We start from the raw sequence: 25,617 nt of genomic DNA on the forward strand, positions 1-25,617 counted from the left end.
CTCTCCTTCTTTCATTTTAGCCAATCTGCTAGGTGTGAGGTGGTACCTCAGAGTTGTTTTGATTTGCATTTCTCTAATTATTAGAGATTTAGAACTCTTTCTCATGTGCTTATTGATACTTTTGATTTCTTTACCTGAAAATTGCCTATTCATGTCTCTTGCCCATTTATCAATTGGGGAATGGCATGATTTTTTACACAATTGACTTAACTCCTTGTATATTTGAGTAATTAGACCCCTGTCAGAGTTTTTTGTTATAAAGATTTTTTCCCAATTTTGTGTTTCCCTTCTGATTTTGACTACATTGTTTTTGTTTGTACAAAAGCTTTTTAGCTTAATATAATCAAAACCATTTAATTTACATTTTGTAATTTTCTCTAACTCTTGCTTGGTTTTAAAATCTTTCCTTTCCCAGGGATCTGACAGGTATACTATTTTGTGTTCACTTAACTTATTTATAGTTTCCCTCTTTATATTCAAGTTATTCACCTATTCTGAATTTATCTTGGTGTAGGGTGTGAGATGTTGATCTAAACCTAATCTCTCCCTTATTGTTTTCCAGATTTCCCAGCAGTTTTTGTCAAATAGTGGATTGATGTCCCAAAAGTTGGGCTCTTTGTGTTTATCATACACTGTCTTGCTGATGTCATTAACCCCAAGTTTATTCCACTGATCCTCCCTTCTATCTCTTAGCCAGTACCATATTGTTTTAATGACTGCTGCTTTATAGTATAGTTTAATATCTGGTACTGCTAGGTCCCCTTCCTTCACATTTTTTTTCATTATTTCCCTTGATAGTCTTGATCTTTTGTTATTCCAAATGAAATTTGTTATAGTTTTTCCTAATTCAGAAAAGAAGTTTTTTGGTAATTTGATAGGTATGGCACTAAATAGGTATATTAATTTGGGTAGGATGGTCATTTTTATTATGTTAGCTCATCCTACCCATGAACAATTAATGGCTTTCCAATTGTTGAGATCCAGTTTTATTTGTTTGGAAAGTATTTTGTAGTTGTTTTCGTATAATTGCTGTGTTTGTTTTGGTAGATAGATTCCCAAGTATTTTATATTGTCTAGGGTGATTTTAAATGGTGTTTCTCTTTCTACCTCTTGCTGCTCTAATGTGTTGGAAATGTATAGAAATGCTGATGATTTATGTGCATTTATTTTGTATCCTGCAACTTTGCTACAGTTGTTGATTATTTCTACCAGCTTCTTGGTTGATTCTCTAGGATTTTTTAAGTATACCATCATATCATCTGCAAAGAGTGATAGCTTAGTCTCCTCATTGCCTATTTTGATACCTTCAATTTCTTTTTCTTCTTTAATTGCTACTGCTAGTGTTTCTAGTACTATGTTGAATAATAGAGGTGATAATGGGCATCCTTGTTTCACTCCTGATCTTATTGGAAAGGCTTCTAATTTATCCCCATTGCATATAATGCTTGTTGATGGTTTTAGGTATATACTGTTTATTATTTTTAGGAAAGGTCCTTCTATTCCTATACTTTTCAGTGTTTTCAATAGGAATGGATGCTGTATTTTGTCAAAGGCTTTTTCAGCATCTATTGAGATAATCGTGATTTTTGTTTGTTAGACTGTTGATATGGTCAATTATGTGGATGGTTTTCCTAATGTTGAACCATCCTTGCATTCCTGGTATAAATCCCACCTGATCATGGTGGATGATCTTCTTAATTACTTGCTGGAGTCTCTTTGCTAATATTTTATTTAAGATTTTTGCATCTATTGTTCATTAGGGAGATTGGTCTATAGTTTTCTTTCTCTGTTTTTGGTCTACCTGGCTTTGGAATCAGTACCATATTTGTGTCATAAAAGGAATTTGGTAGGACTCCTTCTTTGTTTATCATATCAAATAATTTGTATAGTATTGGGAATAGTTGTTCTTTGAATGTCATAGAATTCACTTGTGAATCCATCAGGTCCTGGTGATTTTCCTCTTAGGGAGTTCTTTGATGGCTTGTTCAATTTCTTTTTCTGATATTAGATTATTTAATTATTTTATTTCTTCTGCTGTTAATCTAGGCAATTTATATTTTTGTAAATATTCATCCATATCTCCTAAATTGTCATATTTGTTGCCATATAATTGAGCGAAATAGTTTTTAATGATTGCCTTAATTTCCCCTTCATTAGAGGTGAGGTCTCCCTTTTCATCTTTGATACTATCAATTTGGTTTTCTTCTTTCCTTTTTTTTATTAGATTAACGAGTACTTTGTCTATTTTATCTGATTTTTCAAAATACCAGCTTCTAGTCTTATTTATTAATTCAGTAGTTCTTTTACTTTCGATTTTATTAATTCCTCCCTTAATTTTTAGTATTTCTAATTTAGTTTTCATCTGGGGATTTTTAATTTGCTCGCTTTCTAATTTTTTGAGTTGCATGCCCAATTCATTAATCTCTGCCCTCCTTAATTTGTTAATATATGCACTCAAGGATATAAATTTCCCCCTGAGTACTGCCTTGGCCGCATCCCACAGAGTTTGGTAGGATGTCTCATCATTGTCATTTTCTTCAATGAAATTGTTGATTGTTTCTATGATTCCTTCTTTGACAAATTGGTTTTGAAGAATCATATTATTTAATTTCCAATTAGTTTTTGATTTGCCTGTTCAGGTGCCCTTACTAATTATTATTGCATTATGATCTGAGAAGGTTACATATATTATTTCTGCTCTTTTGCATTTGTTTGCAATGATTCTATGCCCTATAACATGGTCAATCTTTGTGAATGTACCATGTGCAGCTGAAAAGAACGTGTATTCCTTTTTTTTTTAAATTTATTTTTCTCCACATATCAATTAAATCTAATTTTTCTAGGACTTCATTCACCTCTCTTACCTCTTTCTTATTTATTTTTTGGTTTGATTTATCTAGATCTGAAAGAGGAATATTTAGATCTCCCACTATTATGGTTTTCCTATCTATTTCCTTCTTGAGCTCTGCCAGTTTCTCCTTTATGAATTTGGATGCTATACCACTTGGTGCATATATATTGAGCAGTGTTATTTCCTCATTGTTTATACTGCCTTTAATCAGGATGTAATGACCTTCCCTGTCTTTTTTAATCATATCTATTTTTACTTTGGCTTTGTCAGAAATCATAATAGCCACTCCTGCCTTCTTTTTCTCATTTGACGCCCAAAAGATTTTGCTCAAGTCCTGAACCTTAAACTCGTGTATGTCCACCTGCCTCATGTGTGTTTCTTGTAGACAACATATGGTAGGATTTTGGTTTCTAATCCACTCTGCTATTTGCTTCCGTTTTATGAGCGAGTTCATCCCATTCACATTCAGAGTTATAATTATCAGTTGTGCATTCACTGACATTTTTGTATCCTCCCCTAGACCCACCCCTTCTTCTTATACTATTTTCTTTTAAACCAGTGGTTTGCTTTGTGCCGGTATCCCTTATCCCCTCCCTTGATTGACTTCACTTTCTGCCCCCTCCCTTGTTATTCCCCTCTTTTTGTTTTTAAAGGCCTAATGAATTCCCTCCCCCTTCTTCTCCCCTCCCTTTTTTGACCTCCCCACTCCCCTACTCCCTTTGGTTTATCCCTTCTGACTTTCTCAGTAGGGTTAGATAGAGTTTTTTTTATCTCAATGGATAATATAGCTACTCTTCCCTCTCCGAGTTGATTACACTGATAGTAAGGTTTAAATATTACCTCTTAATGCTCTCTTCCTCTCCTTCTTATAATAGTATTTATCCCCTCCCCTTCCCATGCCCCCTTTGTGTGTAATAGAATATCCTATTTTTTCTTATTTACTCAGATTTCTCTTGGTGTCCCTTACTATTCCCCCCCCCCCCTTCTTTCCCATCCCCCATGTCATCTTAGACCATTTAGTATCCTGTCCTCTCCCAATGAATTATTCTTCTGGTTGCTATAATAGTGAATATTATAATAGTGAATAGAGTTCATCAGAGAGAATTATACATAGCATTTCTCAACATGGGAATACAGATAATTAGATCTTATTGAAGCCCGTAGAGAGTCAAATTTAAAAAATTATGAGTTTTCTTTCTTTTCCCTCTGTTTCTTATTTACCTTTTCATGTTTCTCTTGATTTTTGTGGTTGGATATCAAACTTTCCATTTAGTCCTGGTCTCTTTTGTGCAAAAACTTGGAAATCTTCAATTTTGTTGAATGCCCATACTTTCCCCTGGAAGTATATAGTCAGTTTCAATGGGTAATTGATCTGTGGCTGAAGGCCCAGCCCTCTTGTCTTTCTGAATATCGTATTCCAAGCCTTGCGGTCTTTTAGCGTGGAGGCTGCCAGATCCTGTGTGATCCTGATTGGTGCTCCTTGATATTTGAATTGTCTCTTTCTGGCTTCTTGTAAGATTTTTCTTTTACTTGATAGCTCTTGAATTTGGCTATTTTATTCCTGGGTGTTGACTTTTCTGGGTCCAGTGTAGAGGGTGATCTGTGGATCCTTTCAATGTCTATATTGCCCTCTTGTTGTAGAACTTAAGGACAGTTTTGCTGAATAATTTCTTTAAGTATGGAGTCCAAGTTTCTATTAATTTCTGCTTTTTCTGGAAGACCGATAATTCTCAAATTGTCTCTTCTAGACCGGTTTTCTTGGTCTGTCACTTTTTCATTGAGGTATTTCATGTTTCCTTCTATTATACCAGTCTTTTGACTTTGTTTTATTTGTTCTTGTTGTCTTGAGAGATCATTGGCTTCTAATTGCTCAATTCTAGCCTTAAGGGACTGGTTTTCAGCTATAATCTTTTGGTTTTCGACTATGATCTTTTGGTTTTCCTTTTCAATCTGGTCATTTCTGATGTTCAATTTGCTTATCAGTTCATTTGATTTCTGAGCCTCACTTTCTGATTGCAAAATTCTGCCTTTTAAACTGTTATTTTCTTGCCAGATCTCTTCCATCTTCCTCAACATCTCATTTTTGAACTCTTCCATAGCTTGTGACCAGTTTTCATTGTTTTGGGAAGGTTTGGATACTTGTTTGTCCTCCTCTGTTGTCTGGATTTTCTCTGTGTAAAAGTTGTCGAGTGTTCCCGAGTTTTTCTTGATAATCTTTTTCTTCTGGGGTTCTCGGCTTGCCATTGTTAGCCCCACCCCTTCTCAGCTTTGTCTTCACACTAAGGGTCTGTCTTCTCTTTCTAGGCTCCCGAGAAGGGCTCAGGTCTCCTTGTCCTCGGGGTCGAGCCTCCTGGTCGTCCCCGGTCTGCCCCTCTGCCCGAGGCTCCTTCAGCAGTCTCAGGGGCTGCTTCCACAGCTGCGCTCCCGTCTGCACAGGGTCCACACTCGAGGTCCTAGCCTGCTCTCGAGATCTTTGTCCGCGCCTAGGGCTCTGCCTTCACCCGCGCAGATGCTCGGGAAAGTCCATGCACGTTCTTTAGCCACTTGGGGTCCTAAATCTTGCAGCTCTCAGGTACAAGCCCTGGAGCTGCCAGTGACTTATTGGGTGCCCCAAATCTGCTTTCACTCTTGTGCGTTGGCCTTGGTGCTGTGCATGGTGTGGGGGTGGGGGAGGGGCTTCTTCCTCTCTTGTTTTAGTGAGATCTGTTTCACCCCTTTATAGCATGGAAATGCCCTGATTCCACGTACCTTCAATGCTGTGCCCTGTTGTGGGGTCCCTTGGTTCGTCTGGATTCGTTTTTATGTCCCCTTGAGGAGTCCTGTATGCTTCAGTTAGGAGAGATCAAGCAGCTGCTCCTTACTCTGCCGCCATCTTAACCAGAAGTCTCTCTCTACATATACTTTTGATCCCATCCACTCCTCTCTTTTACAAATTGCCCCCACCATCATTCTTCTCTTCTCCCTGTCCCCAAACTATCTTTTTCTCTCCTCTCCTTACCCTGCTTTCTTGCTACAAATGCACATTAATCTCTTCCATCCTTAAAATTCTACATTAGATCCTACTATTCTCAGATATCCTACATTTCATCCTCTTTTCAACTAAATTCTTTGAAAAAGCCATCTACCATCAGTGCCTCTACTTGGTTTCCTCACTTTTTTAAACCTTCTAGTATCTAGCTTCTCATTTCATCATTCATCTGAAGATATTCTTCATTTGCCATTTTTCTTCAAATTGCTAAATCTAATGACCTTTTCTGAATCCTCATCCTTCTTGACTTCTTTGTAGCATTTGACATTGATGGCTACCTTCTTCTGGTTTTACTTACTCTGCTGTCTCCTGATTTTCCTCCAACATACATGTCTGACTGCTCTTTGGTCTGTAGCTAGATCTTTATGTCATGTCCACAAACTGTTAACATTTTCTGATGCTCTGTTCTAGGAACTACTTATCTTTTCTGTCTATGCTCTCTCACTTGGTGATCTCATTGACTCTTTTTGGTTCAATTATCTGTCTAATGCTTCCCACATCTACTTATCCAGTCTTAATCTGTCTTCTGAGTTCTAGTCTGATAGCATCAGTTGCCAGTTGGATATTTCAAATTATCCTGTAAGCATCTTATACTTTTTAAAAATGTCCAAAACTATTTTCCCCTCAAACTCTTTCTTCACATATCCAGACAGTTGCCCAACCTTGTAAGCCCTTTCTCTATAAAAATCACTTACATAACATAACCATTATCCTACTTTAGACCCTCACTTGGATTAATACAGTAACCCTCTAATTGATCTCCCTGGCTTAAACCTCTCCCCACTCCAAGTCATTCTCAACACAGCTGCCAAAGAATTTCCTAAAGCATGAGTCTGACCCATAATTTAACTTAGTAAGCACCTGTGGTTCTCTTTCTCTCCAGGGTCAGATATAAAATTTTTTGTTGAGCATTTAAAGGTGTTTAAAATTTGGCCTTTTATGTCTTTCCTGTCTTTTTATACTCTACTACCTCCATGGACTCTACAATATAGCCTGCTTGCTTTTTCTCAAATACAACATTTCATCCTCCTTGAAGTTCTTTGGAAATGGCTTAGTGGTCTATCAACTAGTTCTTCCAGAACTATGGAGGGTAATTTACCTGGGCCTTTTCTATTCTCATTTAATTTTCACTGAAGGTCTAATATCTAACTTTTCTAAAATTCTATTAAACTCAACTTCTTTCTTATTTGTTTTATGTAGTTCTAAAAGGGATGAATTGAGGCCCCCCACTAGTGTTGTTTTACTTCTCATTTCCTCCTATAATTAAATAAATAATTTAACTTTTTTACGAGTTTGGATGCTTTGTCATTTGGTGCAGTTATGTTTAACGTTGATAATTCATTATCTATGATATCTTTTAGTAAAATGTAGTTTCCCTGCTGGTCTTTTTTCCTGGCATTTTTGCCTCAGCTGAAGTGTAATAAATTCTGCTCAGTCCCTTATTTTAATTCTGTGTGTGGCTTTCTGTTTCAGGTATGTTTATTTTAAGTTGTTGGATTCTGGTTTCTTATCCATTCTTCTCTCTGCTTTCATTTTTTGGATAAGTTCATTCAGTTTACATTCTCTGTCTCTGTCTTTATTTGTCTGTCTCCCTCCCTCCCTTCCTCCCTCCCTCCCATGCCCTCTAAGTTGATGCTTTCTGACTGGCTTAATGATTATAAAGTTTTAGTGGTTATGTAACCTGAGTGGGTGGGTAAGGTCACTATCCCAAGCTTCAGGCTTTTTTTTTCCCCTGCTGTTTTCACAGCTGGTTCTGATGGTCTGTAAATTTAAAGTGCTTCTAAGGTATAGGTAATCTGGCAAGAGCTATGGTCAGTGCTTTTCTGGTCTGTGATTTGGTCCTTATCCAGTTAGTGCCCCTGTTCTCTGTTAATCACAACTCTTCTTCCTTAAACTTTGATCTATACCCAGGTAGGGCCTCTTCTCCCTGATATAGTTTTATTTAATTTCACTGTCTCACTAAGAGCAGAGTTTCTATGTAAGAGCAAAACTTACTTAATCATACTCTGTCTCTTTAAGAGACAGAGCAGATACCTCTCACTCTGCTCTCTGTCTCTTTAAGAGATGGATTATAAAAGGTAAGAAAGATCAGTTAAGAAAGTCCTTCTCTCTGGCTTTGGAGAAAGCAGGACTGGGTCAGTGTTTCTCTGTCAAGAGAATCTGACAGTTGCTTCTGACAGTTTGTTTCCAGAAATTGGGTTGGAGAAGTTAAAAACATTAATGTTCATTGATTAGTTAAATAAGACAGATAGGGAATTTAATATAAGTTAGACAGAGTAAATAAGTTTAGGCCTACTTTGCCAGGCAAGAATATTCTTAGATATAGGGTTATAAGAGATTATAGTATAAGGTTTAGATTTTTAGACATAGTCTGAGGATTAAGAGATATACTGACTGTTTCCTACCTCCTCTTTCCTATCCCTTCCTCTCCAAATAAATAAGGATGCTAGTTTACCAAACTGCTCTCTGCAACTTTCATCGCACTCCCACCAGTAAAATTTATCCACAACATCCCTTACAACTGATCACTAGCATTTCTCTCTGCCTTGAAGCTAGGACCCTATGCTCCCTTACAACTGCAAGTGCTCCTTTCTGCTCCAGAACTGTGACCCAAATGGTAATGAGCAATGGAATTGTCAAATGGCAGTCCCCTGTAATCTTTCTGACCAGATGTTCAATACCCTTACATCTCTGGGCAGTGCGTGCTCTCTTGGAATAGATGCTGCTACTACTGCCACCACTGTCTTCAAGGCTCAGAAATGGTGTCACAGCTGTGCTGTGCTGGCCAGCCACAACCTCAGTGCTACTGACTTTTCCTTCTCACCTTTTAAGTTGTTCTGGGTTTGAAAATTTCTCCCCTTACTGATTGTTGGTTATACTGCTTTGGAATTCTATTCATTAAAAAAAAATTATTTAGAGAGGAATGTTGAGAGGACTCACCTAGAATACTCCCTTTACTTCTTCATCTTGGTGTCCTCTATTTGTTATATTCTTAAAGGATCATGCTATATTTTTGCATTAATTTCTCATTATCCTCTCCTATACTCATTTTCTATGCTTATCTTTCTGTAACACGCACACACAAACTTTGACAACTTTATGCATCCTTATTTGTATCTTTAGACAATTTCTCCTTTTACTCCTTATTAAAATTTTTCCTTTTTGTATTTTTAGAAGTTTATTTGTGAAAGCTTCCTGTCCCTCCTGGACAGACTTCCTTTGTGGCATGGTATCTCACCTATTCTTTCTTGCCATGTTAGTCCAGGAGATACTAACTTCTTTCAAAATCTGTTCTCCTAAAGTCTAGAGCCTGTAACATGCAAAGCATGTTTCCTTTCCTTTTGTTCTCTTTTACAAATTTTAAGATGACACGGTCACTTTCCCCAAAGGTTCCTATCATTTCTACCATAACAACTAATTTTTACTTGCTGTTGAGAAGCAAGTCTGAAATAGAAGTTTCTATTGTCTACACCTCTTTTTAAAATATGAAATGATCATTAGGATAGGTCTAGCTGTTCTAATGCTTTGAGCAAGGAGAATTCCAGCATGTGTATGGATAATCAAAGTTTTTCCTCGTTACCATGTCATCTTTTCATGAGAGGCTTGTGTTTTTTTTTCCCCTTAAATTTCTTGGTCCTTTAGTATACTTTGATGACAATAGATCAGTTTTGTTTCTGCCTTTGTTGTTTTTATTCAGATGTTCTCTGCCATGTTTTCTCCTTCATATTCTTGGATTTCCTCACATGAGTATATTTTCTTAAAATATACGCTTACCTTTCTTCTTATTACTTACTAGTCCTTCATTCCTTTTGAGGTGCAGCCTTTGATTCTCTAGACTTGCTCTCCGCCATGACTCATCAGTCTTCTCACCCTAGATCACTCTTCCCCAGCAACCTTCTTAATCTGGAAAATCTCTCTGTCTCTTCCTCTGATGATCATTTACCTCCTGAACCTCCATTTTAAAGAAAATGCCCAAGACAGGTATGTTCGTGCCTTAATTTCTCTTCACTCAGCTTCTGACTGTCCAGTTTTCCCCTCCTTACTTCCAGTACTTTATCCCATCCCCCACTGTAAGTTTCCTTTTATCTTCCCTCTTTAGAATGTAAAATGTATTTGTCTTCCCTCTTTAGCATGTAAAATCCTTGAAGGCACAAACTATCTTTTTTCCCCCCTTATGTTACTATTCCAGCACTTACCTGGGAGTGGATCATCTTTCTTTTTCCCTTATATATAGGTATTCCCAACACTTACTATGTGCTTGGCAGCATGCAGTAGCAACAAGCATTTATTAAGGAGGTTTCCAAAAGTGCTGTGATTACTGTGCTGTGGACCTCCTGATACCTTCAGTCTACTGCCAACTTTCCACATTCAGTACCAGCCACACTGAAATCTCCTGTCTCCACCAAAAGAGCTGGAATGGTTTTAGTCATAAGACTTTTCACATCATTTCAAGGCAAGACTATGCATCCAAGACAATCAGATAGGCTGTTATTGGCATTGACTTGGATACAACTAATTCTTGTGTGGCAGTAACAGAAAGGAAATAAGCAAAGAGATGTTGGAGAATGCTAAAGGTGTCAGAACCACTCCCTCTGTTGAAGCCTTCATAACAGATAGCAAGCAGTTTGTTGGTATGCCAGCCAAACAGCAGGTGACCATCAACCCAAGCAATATATTTTATTCCATCAGTGGTCTCATTGGCCATTGATTTGATGATCATTAAAAATATTCCTTTCGAAACTGTTTCTCCAATCTTGATACCTGTGTAGAAGTCCATGGGAAGCTGTATTCCAAAAGGCAGATACTTATATTTGTGTTGGTGAAGATGAAGATAAAGGAGACTACAGAAATCTAGGACATTTAGTAAAAAATGCTGTTATCACTGTGCTTGATTATGTCAAATGATTCTCAGTGACAAACTGCCAAAGATTTTGGACATATATCTGGGCTAAATGTACTTAAAGTAATTAATAAACCTTTCTTGTCTTGGCTTAGACCAGTGATGGGCAAACTTTTTAAAGAGGGGGCCAAAGGAAAGGAAATGCTCATCTGTCAGTCTGTTTCTAAGGCAACTCTTTCGAATTTCATTGTATTGTATACTCATTGTATTGTATACTCATTGTATTCGTCAGATAGAACATTTCATTGGGCCACAGTTTGCCCATCACTGGCTTAGACAAATCTGAAAACAAAACTTGTTGCTGCGTATGAATTAAATGGGGGAACTTTTGATATTTCTATAAAATTCAGAAAGGTGTATTTGAGGTGAAACCTATCAGTGGGGATACTTTACTAGGTAGTGAAGATTCTTGCTCCAGCACATTGTGCAGGAGCTCTAGAAAAGCATGATTTGGTCCGACCAAAGACAATGTGACTCTTTAGCACAGTGGTTCCCAAACTTTTTTGGCCTACTGCCCTCTTTCCAGAAAAAAATATTACTTAGCCTCCTAGAAATTAATTTTTAAAAAATTTTAATAGCAATTAATAGGAAAGATAAATGGCTCCCTGGATCTCTGCAGCACCCACCAGAAGGGATTATTCATGATACTCAAACCAAGACAATCTTCCATTGTGTGATTGTAACAAACTAAAATAAGAAATCTCTAAAATGAGAGAGTTCTTGGCTCACAACGATAGTGAAACAGAGGAAAACATTAGCTATACAGCATCTACTCTTCAACAAGCATCATTAAAGATACTTAAAATGGTATATAAAATGATGGCATATGAGTGAGAAGACTGGCAATTCTACTTATAAGGGAAGAGAAGGAAGATTAGAAAGAAGAGAAGCAATTATGTCACCAATTGACTATGACTGGAGCAGAAATTGGGAAAATATTTGTGAAGCTTGGGAATAAAGGGACACAAGGACTTTCCTGAGTAGAAACGGACAAACAAGTCTTTACTGTGTTTTGGCAGTATTCTATATATCATCTCCTTAATATATAAAGTTAGTGAGTATAGTAGCCAATTATCATTTGACCACTAATTCAGATAATACAAAGTTCTAAATGTTCACCCCCAGCTTATCTTTTTTTTCCCAACTCCATGTAAAAGTAGGGTGGGGAGAATCACTGATAGTTATAAAGACTTGACAAGGCTGTCTTTGGCAGTGACTGAAATTCCAAGGAGTAAAAACCATGTCACAAAATTGAGGGTAGAAGACCATGATCTTTAAAAGTCTCAGTAGTTTTTCTAGTTTTCTAAGTACTGATCATCTGTGACTGGTGTACTCCCCTTATCCATGGCTCATGCAAGGCCAGCTGCATTGCTGGAGAAGGAGAAAATAGATTGAAAGAGATGGGTCTACTTTGAGAGCTAGTCCTTTTCAAAGGAGGTGATTAATGAGGCTCTTCAGCTTACCAAAGCATCCTGTTTTCTCCACCTTCTAGCCTTTGCTTTGGGTATGTACTTCCTTGGTAATTGTTCTTTTGATCCTATCTTGATTTTTTAAGACAAATATGAATGTAAAAACAACAACAGCTAGCACTAAAAAGGTATTTTTTGGCACATGTTAAGTGCTTAATAAATGCTTGACTCTGCCTCCTGCCTTTCTTTTTAAACTCTTACTGTCTTAGTATCAACTCTTAAGACAGAAGGGTAAGGGCTTAGGTAAACTGGTTAAGTGGCTTGCCCAAGGTCACTTAGTGAGGAAGTGTTTGAGGCCAGATTTGAACTGTGCTACCAAGCTGGCCCTGTTGACTTGAATTTTAAATAAGGTAGAGCCCTATTCTAGTCATATATTCTATTATATACCCATTCTTAGTTCTATCTGGTTTGACAAGTTTGCTTTAATCTTTGCATGATAATCTTTAGACTTGCTTATTACTCATTCTCACAGTAGGTGGCTAAGTATCTGATGCCATGGATTTTATTAATGTCTCTTTTCTTATTTTTCTACTTTATGAATTTCTACAATAGTTATTCTTTTATTTACCTTTGTGGGTATAGATAGATTTGGTGGTGGTGGTGGGGGAGCTGTTCTCACCATCCTCCCCACTTCCGTTACAGAATAAAGACTGATAAGATTCTAGATAAATAGATTCTTATCAGGCCTTGTTGTACTTCATCCTGGCTATGACCCTATCATTCTTATATTTTTAGCTAGTCTAGAAATCCAAATCCCCATCTCAGTACTATTCTTTTAACAGCTAAGCACTTCAAAATTTACTTTTTAATTCTGAAGCCCTTCAAATGATGAAGAATGTTACATATCCCTAAAATTTTCAGTGTTTATTTATATTTTCTGCAGATCACTAAACAATTCCTCCACCCCTTACTTGATAGAAGAAAGAACCTGTGGCTTCTGTTGATAGTTCTTGTACTTAATTGCTATTTATGCCATAACTTTTAATTATGCTGGTAGTTCCTAAACAAGGGTCATTTTCATATTTACTCCTCCCTTCCTCCTTTTTCTTTATGATTTGAATCTGACTTGTCTTTATTGGTGATTAGCACTTACTACCAAATCCTAATGGAAACAGAAACTTGGCATGGGGTCATCAGACAGGATTGAATTGTAAGCAAGGCCCTAATTGCCTAATTATATACCTCCTTTCTTTCTTTCTACCCTTCATGATGAAGGGCAGAATCTTCTCATCTTTCTCAGGAAAATTCTGTAAGATGTGAAGTGCTATATCATTGCTATATTATAGGTAATACAAAGGCAAATAACACTAATAGTACAGTGGAGAGAATGTTGGGTTTGAACTTAGGAAGATCTGAGTTCAGATCATACCTCAGACATTTACTAATGTTGGGACCATGGGCATGTTCTTTAGTCTCAGTCTTTCTTAACTCACATTTAAAGTATGAAGAATGGATTCAGTGACCTCTCAGGTCCCTTTTAACTTGAAATTTTTATTGTATGATTCAGACCTAGTAGTGGTATTGCTGAATCAAAGGGTATGCACAGTTTTAAAGTCTTGTGCATAGTTCCAAACCACTCTCCAGAATGGTTGGATAAGTTATAACTACACTAACAACGCATTAGTGTCCCAATTTTCCCAGACTCCCTCCAACATTTTTTATTTTCCTTTCCTGTCATATTAGTCAATGTGATGGATGTGAGGTAGAACCTCAGGGTTGTTTTAATTTACATTTCTCGACTTAAGAGTGATTTAGATCATTTTTTCATGTGACTATAGTTAGCCTTGATTTCTTCATCTGCAAGCTTGACTTCACCAGATTCTAAAACATTTGGATGGGTAGCAAAGAGCATATTCTAGTAAGGAGGAACATGCATATCACATTTGGAAAATAGACTACCCTGACCAAAAGAGAGATTTCATATTGAGAACAGAAAATTTGTAAATATAGTTTGAGCCAAATGATAGATGACCTATTAAGAGTTTGGAATTTGTCCTGAAGGCAGTTGAGAGCCACCAAATGATTTGGGAGGAGGCATAATAATGAAAAAAAATTTGTATTTATAAAATTTATCTAGCAGCAATTTGCTGATAGAATTGGGATAGGTGTCCCTAGAAAATAAAGTTAAAACTACAAATTAGAAAAGCATTATAATAATCTGAGTTTAAAGAGAGAAAGGCTTATTCTGAGTAATGACAATGGGAAAGGGAATAAAATATAAATGGAGATAGTATAAACAGAAAATGTATAGAATCCAATGATTTCTTAGATGTGGGAGAAAGAGAGGAATAAAAAATGACTGAAATATCAGTCATTACATTGATAGAAACAGGGAAGTCAGAAAGACAAGTATTATACAAAATGTTACATTACAAAATAGCTTCTTTTGATAACTTGTGAAATACTAGACGGCAGGTATCTTACAAATATATATATATATTTTTTCATTCCATAGGAGCTTATGGAAACACTTCCGTGCTGTCAGCCTTTGTTTATTTTTACTAGTGTTCCCTGCTTACATGGCTTACATGATTTGCCAATTTTTCCACATGGACTTTTGGCTTCTTATCATTATCTCCAGTAGCATCCTCACTTCTCTTCAGGTAAGCCCAAGAATAGATTTATGTAACATTTTACCTGTTTTTTTTTCTTCTTTGAGATGAAGAAATGAATTTCCTTTAGGTTAATTATTGTAGATAGTATAGTTACCATATTATTCTTTTGGTCATTTGGTCACAATACTTGGGAATATATGATGTTAGTGTTCTGTTTCTCATGCTGTTGTTTACTTTCTCAAGTAGTTCTCTCCACTTTCTCCCCATTTCTGTTTTTCGAAATGGCATGAAACAACTATCATTTAAAATGACTTGTTATATAGATACACTTGGAAGAAAAATCAGTGTTTTCTGGTATGTTTTATTTGTTTCTTCATATTATCAGCAACAAATATAACATTCCAAAAGACAACATAATTAGAAACATTGTCAATTTTAAGCATTCTGTAAATACTTTAATATATTTTGTTAAACATAACTTTTAAAGATATCTTTCAAATTCAGTTTGAACACTAACATACCAGGTACTTCCCTACACACTACCAGGAGCTTCCATTCTTCTACTAGCATGGTGGCATCTACTAGTAGTTTTGACCTCCATTTATTGACCTCCATTTCTCAGTGATACTCAGGGTACAGGTAGCAGTAGCCAGGCATCCAAAGCAAATATACAGAATTTCTAGATATTATTGAAAAAAGCTAAGGAAAGAGATCAGACTCATTATGTGGTAATTTGGAGTGTCATGGAGAGATTAAAATGAGGTAACATTCATGCTCAAAGATTAGTTTGGGAATGCTTGGTAGAGATGAAGTGGAATGAAAGATCTTTATCTCCCATTTCACTTCTAAAATTTTCCATTTCTTTGTCAAGAAAATAGTGTATTGCTTCAGTGACTTTCAGAAAATTCCTATGAACCCTTTTGTTTGGAATATTCTAACAATTTTGTTTTCTTCTTTTCTGTCTTCTCCTCTCAACACAAAATCTATAAGAAGAAAAGGAATTAGAATTGCATTTTAAGTAGTAAGGAATAACTTGGATTACTTTTTTAAAAAACCCTAACCCTCCGTCTTGGTACCAATTCTAAGACAGAATAGTGTCAAGGGTTAGGCAGTTGGGGTTAAATAACTTGTGGAGGGTCCCACAGCTAGGAAGTGTCTAAGGCCAGATTTAAACCCAGATCTTCACAACTCCAGACCTGGTGCTGTATCTATCTGCTGAGCTACCTAGCTGCTCCAATCTAGATTACTTAAAAAAAAAATCCAAACATTGAGACCTAAACCCACCTGTTAAAAGAGGTCTGTTTACATTGCTGAAAGCCTGCTAACCTTCTATACCTTAGATTTTCTTTCTTTGTCTACACTCTACATCAGCCAAATTGTTCTTTGAACCTTTTCACAAACTCCAGCAGGTCTATGGATTTTGTTTTTCATGAGTAATACTGACTATATATTTTTTCTGGTAGTTTGCTATATCCCAAATGGCTACATAATTTAGATCTTACTTTGATAAATATTTTCTTGCATGTAAGAATTTTCATGATTATTCATGCTTTGAAATCACTCTAAAATAAAATACATGAATCTGAAATACAGATCAACCTACCAAAAACTTAAGAAACCTTATTATTGCCTTTTATAAGATGTTAGCTTTTGAATTCGCCATAGATTTAAAAAAAAATCTGGATAACAACTAAAATTATTTGCATTTGTCTATCACTTATTTTTGTTAACAATTTTTATTTAAAAAAAAAAACACTGCCTTTTAGACTTCCTAGGATAGTTTTAGTGCAGTGTAATGTTTACGTTTCTGATATATTGTATATTACCAAATGTTGTTCATTGTTAGACACTGACAAATGGTCTTCTCCCACAGTTTTCTTTCTTTGCTTCACCACCCACTCTTTCCATAACTTTTACAATCTTTTATGTTAAGTTTTGTTTTGACATAGCCGATGATTCTAAACAAACATACAAGCTACTAATAGAATATATTTCCTGAAAACAGTTCAGAAAATAGGCATAAGACAGTGGTAAAATGGATATAATAGAATTCTTTTATAATTTACTTTTATTATTTTTTTTTTACCCTTGTACTTTGGTGTATTGTCTCATAGGTGGAAGAGTGGTAAGGGTGGGCAATGGGGGTCAAGTGACTTGCCCAGGGTCACACAGCTGGGAAGTGTCTAAGGCCGGGTTTGAACCTAGGACCTCCTGTCTCTAGGCCTGGCTCTCACTCCACTGAGCTACCCAGCTGCCCCCTATAACTTACTTTTATAAAGAATTTATCCTTTAAGTTAGTACCAACATTATACATTATATTTGACCAAAGAAAGCATTATTGTTGTTTAATGTCTTCATAATTTATGCGACTCTGGTCATAATATTGTATTCTTTTGCATATGCTTTCTTATCCCCATCATTTTATACCAGTCTTCCTTATTTTTTTTTTCACATTTTTACACATTGTTGTTCATGGTACAAAAATATTCCAGAATGATAAAATTTCATAATTTGTTTAACCATTCTCCATGTATGGGACAAGTAGTCTCTAACTTTTTATTGTGAATGTTTTTAAAAGAAAGGCCTTTCCTTTTAAAATTGATCTTATTAGCTTAGAAAGCATGAGTAATTTTATAACTTTTCCTGTAGAATTCCAAGTGACTTTTTAAAAGGATTATATTCATCATTCTAAGACAGTAAATTATTGAGAAATTATGTGCTCTGATATTATATCCTTCAGTCTACTTGAAACACCTCTCTCAAAGGTTACTATTAGTGACCACTCTCTTGTTGAATCATCTATTCTTTTATTTCATCTCATTCTCCTTTATCTTTGTGATATTTTAATTCTGTTGATTACTCTTTTCTTCTTCGGCTTCTGTGAATACCACATTTACCAGGTTCTTCTCTCAACCATCTGAACATTATCTGTCAGTCTTCTTTGCTGTATTCTTGTTATTTGGACCCTATCTGTGTGTTTTCCTTGAGGTTCCGTCCTTGGTAGCAATCTCTCTACATTTTCTTTTAGAGAACTCTCATACTTGAAGCTTTAGTTTTACCACAAGTCCATGATTCAACCCTTATTGATCTTCATTTCAGAATACCCTACTTGAAGTATTTCTGGCTAAATGTTGTGATTGAATGATTTATTATGTTGTCTAATAATGTTATTGTTTCTCTTTTGTGGATTAACTGTGGATTAATAAGCTTTTTTTTGGTGGCGTGTCCTTCAAAGACTTTTTTCTGTAACTATGTTCCTTACTCTGCTAAACACATATTAGACTAACCCAATAAATGGGTAGTTTGGTGATTGATACTATTGATTGATACTACCATATCACTCAAATTAAAATTTAGTTCGACATCCTTTAGAGATTTTGGAATTATTTTTCTTATTTTCAAGTTCTATAGAAATTTGAACTTTTGTTTAAATTTTTGCCTGCCAGTTTTTCCTATCATACTATACTTTTAACTATCTAAAAGCCTTTGTGTTTAGCAATTTGGGTTAATAATCAGAAAGTTTTGGGGAAATGATGCAGTATTGATTTTTAGACATTTGTAAGCTATACCTTTTTCCATATATAATTTAACACTTTAACCATCAACAGCCACACTCATTTTAAGTAATCTAGCTTTTCCTGTCAAGTATGTTACCATATGCAACATGGCAAATTCTAATATTGTTGCTCCCTCTTTTTTTACATTCAGTGAACAAAATTTTTCAACATTTATACTTTGTGCTTTCAGGTCCTGGGCACACTTTTTATTTATGTCTTATTTATGGTTGAAGAATTCAGAAAAGAGCCAGTGGATAACATGGATGATGTCATCTATTATGTGAACGGAACTTACCGTCTTTTGGAATTTCTTGTGGCACTCTGTGTTGTAGCATATGGTGTTTCAGAGACCATCTTTGGAGAATGGACTGTGATGGGCTCCATGATCATCTTTATTCATTCCTACTATAATGTGTGGCTTCGGGCCCAGCTGGGGTGGAAGAGCTTTCTTCTCCGCAGGGATGCTGTGAATAAGATAAAATCGTTGCCCATTGCTACAAAAGAGCAGCTAGAAAAACACAATGATATTTGTGCCATCTGTTATCAGGTACCCAGCACAACATAAAAATCTAAGTGGTTGGGGAAATGTGGCGTATTGCTCTTGGGATTTTTATTAAAATCTGTTTAATTTAAATTCCCAAGAAGAAATGAGTTATCTCCTAAACAACTAAATGACTTTAAGCACCTTGAGTAACTTTTAGGAAATACTTTGCCTTTTTAAAAATATTTAAAAGTTTAACATTTGGCCACCATGATACTAATACATTGTTGTTATTGTTTTTAATACTTGTTGTGCACCCACAAATGAAGGAAAAACAGGTCAGATGTATATTATATTCACTCATGAGTGCATATACTATAGATCAGGGATTGGAAACTTTGGAAAAATGATGTGTGCCAAGGTTCTGACCCCCTTTCCTTCTGGCGTGCTGGGGGGAATGAGGAGATAAATATTAATTTCACGGAGAGAGGTTGGTGAGGACATACCAATTGCTGATCCTACCAATGGGTAGTTGGTTGGTGGTTCTCACAAATCTTTTTCCTCCTAACTTTTCTCCCTTCAGGGAAGCGCATGATGGTAGTAGTTAGCTTGCATGCCAGTGAAAATTGGCTTGTCTGCCATTTTTGGCATATGTGCTGTAAGTTGCTGACTCCCGCTGTAGATAAGTTAATACTGAAATCTGCTTTGGAGTGGAAAATGGACTCACAACTAAGCCACACATACAAAAGAGTACCTTCCACACATCTCATCAGGGATAATGGTAGAGGTCACCAATTGAGAACAGCTTATATACCAAATTTTTTTGATATTCCTAGCCTGTTAATAGCATAAAGGCATGCATGGCATATGCTTTTTTCTCCAAAGCTGCTTTTAAATATAATTAAGGTGTATTGGTCATTCAAAATTTTTTTATAATAGAAACAACATACCTCCTAAAACTTGAATTTGTTTCTGAATTGCATTTTTCAAAATGTTCTCTGTGTTACTATTCACAGTTGGAGTAGAGGTGGTAAAGAACATACAAAAAGTTCTGTATCAGAGATTTCCATTTAAGTTCTACTTTTATCTTTCCTAGTTACTGATATAAGCTACAATATCACATTAACATACTTCTCTCTTCTGCACATGGTTAGGAAAATGCATATCAAATAGATTTGATGTTTAGCTTCAGAAGCTCAAAGCAAAATTTCTTGACATTTCATTAGTACTATTTGAATTTCCCTTTGCTTGTCATTTTATTTTATTTTTTTTGTTGAGAGACTCAGATCAACTGCTGATAACACAAAAAGAGAATAAGCTATTGCTTAAGCTTCCTATTTGCTGCTTTCATTGTATGACTTTCTGCTTGCAAATAACTCTCAAGTGTTACCAGCTTTTGGTATGGAAGAGTGCTGGGACTAGTTGTGCGCTTTTAATACTTGAAAAAAAATTTTATGTTACTCTTACATTTACAAAAAAAGAAAAAAAAATTAGCATGGCATTAATAGCATAGATTGCTACAGGTTTTTATTTCATACCTTCACCACTTCCAAAGAAATTAATAACCAGACTACATTGTTTTGTGTGTAGACAGAAGCTTAAAAATAATTCCTTTGGCTCTCATAAAGCCCCACAAATTTATTTTCTCCCCACAATATTCTGTTGTTATAGTTGTAGTTTATAAGCATATTCCTTATATATAAATATATATATGATTTTATCTTCATGGGAAAAAAAATCCACCATTAAGTCTATTCTTGATATTGCAATAGAGCAGTAGAAATGTTTTTCTGATTTTTAAAAATGTCATTACATTGATGTGATACTGTTGAAATTATTTAACCATTTGGTTGTAAGCTAAGACACAATTCATTTTTAGAAAGCTTTTAAAAACATTTTAATTCCTTTCATTTTTGTATCTGCTCATATTTAAAATTACTTAATCCAGCCAACTTTTTTATTGGTATGTGGGGCCCTCTGGTGGTGAGAAGATTACTTTACCTAAGAAGCATTCTATCCCAAGCCCTGGTACTCCACAATTCATTTGTATGATGTGAGAAGGGAAATATTGAGATCAAAGAAACTTTGAAGTATCACCAAAGATTTATAAAATATGGGAAATTATCTAACTTCTCCTCTTCTTCTCATTTAGGATATGAAATCTGCTGTGATAACACCGTGCAGCCATTTCTTCCATGCAGGTTGCCTTAAGAAATGGCTATATGTACAAGAGACTTGCCCTCTGTGCCACTGCCACCTTAAAAATTCCTCCCAACCTCCAGGATTAGGACCAGAACCAGCTCCACAACCACATCCTGGAACAGAGCAAAATATTGTGGTTCCAGAAGGAACTGACCCTTCTGGTCAAGAGCACCCTCCAGGGGCTGGTTTGAAAGAAGATCCTAAAGACAGTAATGAACAAGTGACCAGAGTGGTAGGTCACCAGGAAGGGAATCTTGAAACACAGGCACATCTTCCAAGTCCCCATGTTGAGATGTGCTCTATTATGGTCAGCGAAGAGGTGAAGACGGAAGAACAACCTGAAATTTTAGAGGAAGATTTAATTCAAGACAGAAGCTGTGTCTAGATTTTAAGAACATGTGATGGTTATACAGCAAACAGACATTCCAGGAATCCAAGATAATCCTTTCTCAGTAGAGACCGCCTACTTTTACAAACCCTAGGCACTGAGAGAGAGTTTTGGCAATCTATAATAATCAAAAAGTATCTATATGTCCCATGCTGGATATTTTGTAGAAGTTTGCCAAGGAAAATCAATGTCAACTATTTGAGAAACTGCCCCTGAATTGAGGGGATAAATCAGCTAGAAATTTGGAGTCTTTTCAGAGGTCTAACGAAAGAAAAATAAAATAAAGTCAGCATGGGAAGAAGCAAACAAAAGCAGAACTGACATTTTACTTTATATGGGAAAGATTAGTCTTGTCCCAGAGTATCAGAGATTTATTGGCCCTTCTTCCTTGTCCCCTTTTTTCCTCAGTTAAATGGACCTCAGTCAGGCGATTATTGAATTTTGTATAGCACTGAAGCAAATCAAAGATGTAAAAAGCGTTGATTGTATTGAAAGATTGAAGCACGCTAATACATCATATGTGCTTTAGGCGTTCGTGGGGGGCAGGGTGGGCACATGGGCATTGCAATTTGCATTCATGTAATCTATGACTCTTGAAATTTATGATGGAGTCATTAATATTTTGATGTATATGAAACTTTTGTTAATATACTGTATACTGTGTTGCCTGTGTGAAGTAAACTAAAGCATTAATGAACACTTTGGAGTCCTCCATAGTTTAGGAACTCAAAGTGGGATGAGCTTTAGGGAACAGATAAAGGCCCCAGGTGTACTTTTCAATCCTGTGTAATGTTTAATTCTTGCAACTAAAATCAAAACAGTGTTAAATTCTGGCAATATTTGCACTTTGGGAATGAGTACATAATTAATTGTATGATCAAATGCCGCAAATGCCACTTTTAAAGCTGTTAATAGATAGACTTTGCACCTTTTCTTTGACAAGGTTGTGTCATATTTAAATTTTTACATTCATCATGGCTTCTGGTAGAACTGGGGGGGGGAGGGGACTGGCAATTTTTTATGTGAATTTTGATATGAAAAGAAACTAGTCATTTATTTATACTATAGGCTTGGCTCAAAAAAGTGTTTTTCAGAGTTGGTATTCCTAATGTGAGATGTGACATTATTTTATTTTTAGTAGCAAATTTGGATGTAGACTGACAGACATAGCTGAATGTCTTAATAAATTTAAATTTGAAGATTTTATGTTTTGTTCATGTGGTTATTTCTGCAAAGCATTTTATTGAGTTAGGTTTTTCAAAAATTTCTGGTCCTCAGAAACAAAATTGTTAGGATATTATTTCTTTCATTTTCTTCTAAATATTTATATGTTGATTCCTTGTAATGATCATCTTCAAAATTCACCTGGCACTGATTTTTTTTTTCCCTGCTGTATATCTCGGCCCAAGTTTTATCTATTTGAGACTAGCCAGAAATAAGGAGCATTCCAGTGCCATAATTCAAGTCTTTCAAATTCTAGTGCTGCTACTTATATTTTAAGATAGAGGCACTGACTAAAACAATCTCTTTCATCTTGGGAAATTAGGCAAACAATGTTCACTGGTTAATAATGTCTGTTCTTAACAAACTGAATTCTTTGATCTGTACAGTGGTTTTCTTTAGAGACTATTCATCTCAAGTAAAGTGAGAATAAATCATCCTTGATGTCTTTGTCTTTTAAACCATGTTGTCTTTTTATACCATGCTAAATGCTTTGTGATGAGGCATCGGATTCCAGTAAGCTTTCTCTTTGTCTTATGACAAGGTGATGACTTTAATTCTTCAAGTTTATGACCAAAGACTGTAAGCTTTGTCAAGTCTTACTGAGCTGTCAAGAAATAGTTGGAATTTTTGTGAGTCAGTCAATTATAATCTTATTTTATTTATTTATTTTTTAAAAACCCTTACCTTCCATCCCAGAATCAACACTGTGTATTGGCTCCAAGGCAGAAGAGTGGTAAGGGTAGGCAGTGGGGGTCAAGTGACTTGTCCAGGGTCACACAGCTGGGAAGTACCTGAGGCCAGATTTGAATCTAGGACCTCCCATCTCTAGGCCTGGTTCTCAATCCACTGAGCTACCCAGCTGCCCCCTCAATTACAATCTTAACAAAATGCCTGAATTTGGCATTATGAGAAGGAAATATATTCCAAAGGTATAATTTTATGTTGGGTTGTACTTTTTAATGAATTTTTTTCCTATTTGTTAACTTTAGTGACCCATGTAGAGTAGTTATTTTCACTTCTCCTTTTAGAATTTGCTGTCTAGTGTCCCTGAATTTCAATTATGTTTTAGCAATAATTTTGTGATTTAGCCGTTTTCAAGTCAATTTCTCTCACTTTGGACATAGGGTAACATTTCATAGCCAGTCCGAATAATCAGAAGCAGTTAATTATTATAATCCGAATTTATATAATATTTTAAGGCTTACAAGACATTATCCTTACAACAACCCTGTTTTATAGATTGAGGAACAGATTCACAGAACTTAAATAATTTATCCTAGATTACACCATTGTAAGATCATGAGTATCTTAAGTAGGTAGTATAGATAGAGTACTGGGCCTGAAGTCAAGGAGATGGGAGTTTAAATTCGGCTTCAGATACTTCTTAGCTATGTGACTCTGGGCGAGTCACTTCAGTTGTTTGCCTTGGTTTCCTTGCCTGTAAAATGGGGATAATAATAGCCCCTACCTCCCAGAATTGTTCTGAGGTTCAAATGTCACTGCTTGGCACAGTGCCTAACAGAAAGTTGGTTGGTTGATTGGTTGTTCCTCATACTTTAAGAGGACCAAAATGACATCCCTAAGTATTGTGTGGTGAAAGTGAAGGGAGGAAGGGAAGAAGGTAGGATGGATGGGAGAAAGGAGAGAGGAAGGTAGCGGTTCCAGCCTGGGCAGGGGAAATTGACCAGAGCCCTCAAATGAATGACCAGAGAGCAACTTTAGGGTTTGAATAGATAGGTTTTATTTTAATTTAGGAAAGGGAAGGTCTAGGGAAAACTAGGAGGTAGGAAGAAAGGGAAAAGGGCATTGAGAGAGATCAGGGTCTCAGGGTAGAGAGCCCAGCCAGCCTCCAAGGTTGAGACAGAGAGAAAAGGTGCCAAACTTTCCCTTTTATACTTTCTCTGACACCTCCTACAAAGAAAATGGGAGATATCAGGGGAAGTTGTAGCAGAGAGAGTCCTAGGAGTCGTAGTCTCCCAGGGCTTAGGATAATTCCAAATGACACAGTATATTGTGTCCAACTGGCTGATCAGACCAATATGAGGTTGGAAGATTTTACCACAGGCTGGACACAAATAACCCAAATGAACATTTGGAATGGAGATGTCTCTAAATATGCTTGTGTCACCTTCTTTTGAGCTTTTGCAATTCTATATTTGTAGAGTACAATGCCTTCTTTGATGCGGGTATGCCATACTGGATAGTCCTGTGCCAGTGTCTCCCATGCCTCACAATTGAACCAAAGTTCTTCAGAGACCTTGAGTATCCTATCATTTCTCCTGACCTCTATGTGAGTGCTTGATTTGTGTCAGTCCTCCATAAAATAGCCTTTTAGGCCAATGTATGTTTGGCATTCAAACAGTATAATTAGCCCATAGCCCATCATCCACTGTCCATAGGGATTCTTATATATAGTCGAGTGGCCCTCATTTCTATTTGAGTTTGACATTATTGATCTGTTCTAACTGTTTTGTTTTACAGATGAGGAAATTCTGGACTGGAGAGATGAAGTGATTTTCCCTGATTCAGATAGTAACTGACAGAGCCAGGGCTTAAAATGTGATATACTAACTAAATCCAGAGCTCTTCCCACCATACCATGCCTCTTCTTTCTTTTCCACATCTCTCACAATTCTCCCCTTTTTTTTCGACCGATACGATAGGCATCCCAGTTCAGGCCTTTATTACCTAGACCAATGATGGGCAAACTTTTTAAAGAGGGGGCCAAAGGAAAGGAAATGCTCATCTGTCAGTCTGTTTCTAAGGCAACTCTTTCCAAGTTTCATTGTGCAGTATTTGTCAGATTAGGAATAATGTTGCGGGGCCGGATAGAACATTTCAGGGGGCCGCATCTGGCCTGCAGGCCATAGTTTGCCCATCACTGACCTAGACTGTGGCAGTAGCTTCCTAATTGGTATCCCTACATCATCTCTCTTCCCTTTCACACAGCTTCTAGATCGAT

The 25,617-nt window shown here is 36.3% G+C and overlaps 1 protein-coding gene across 1 annotated transcript in view; it reads left to right on the forward strand.

The window, feature by feature from the left end:
* The window catches only part of RNF145 (ring finger protein 145), an 88,825-nt gene extending 66,188 nt beyond the window's left edge, over positions 1-22,637 (forward strand). Inside the window, exons 8-10 of the mRNA XM_044664462.1 lie at positions 14,704-14,851; positions 18,551-18,907; positions 20,994-22,637. Of these exons, the coding sequence (XP_044520397.1) occupies positions 14,704-14,851; positions 18,551-18,907; positions 20,994-21,428 (940 nt within the window). The 3' untranslated portion in view covers positions 21,429-22,637. The remainder of the gene's footprint in view (positions 1-14,703; positions 14,852-18,550; positions 18,908-20,993) is intronic.
* The last annotated feature ends 2,980 nt before the right edge of the window (positions 22,638-25,617 follow it).

Source organism: Gracilinanus agilis, chromosome 2 (genome assembly GCF_016433145.1).
Source record: "Gracilinanus agilis isolate LMUSP501 chromosome 2, AgileGrace, whole genome shotgun sequence".
In the NCBI taxonomy this organism is placed as follows: Eukaryota; Metazoa; Chordata; class Mammalia; order Didelphimorphia; family Didelphidae; genus Gracilinanus; species Gracilinanus agilis.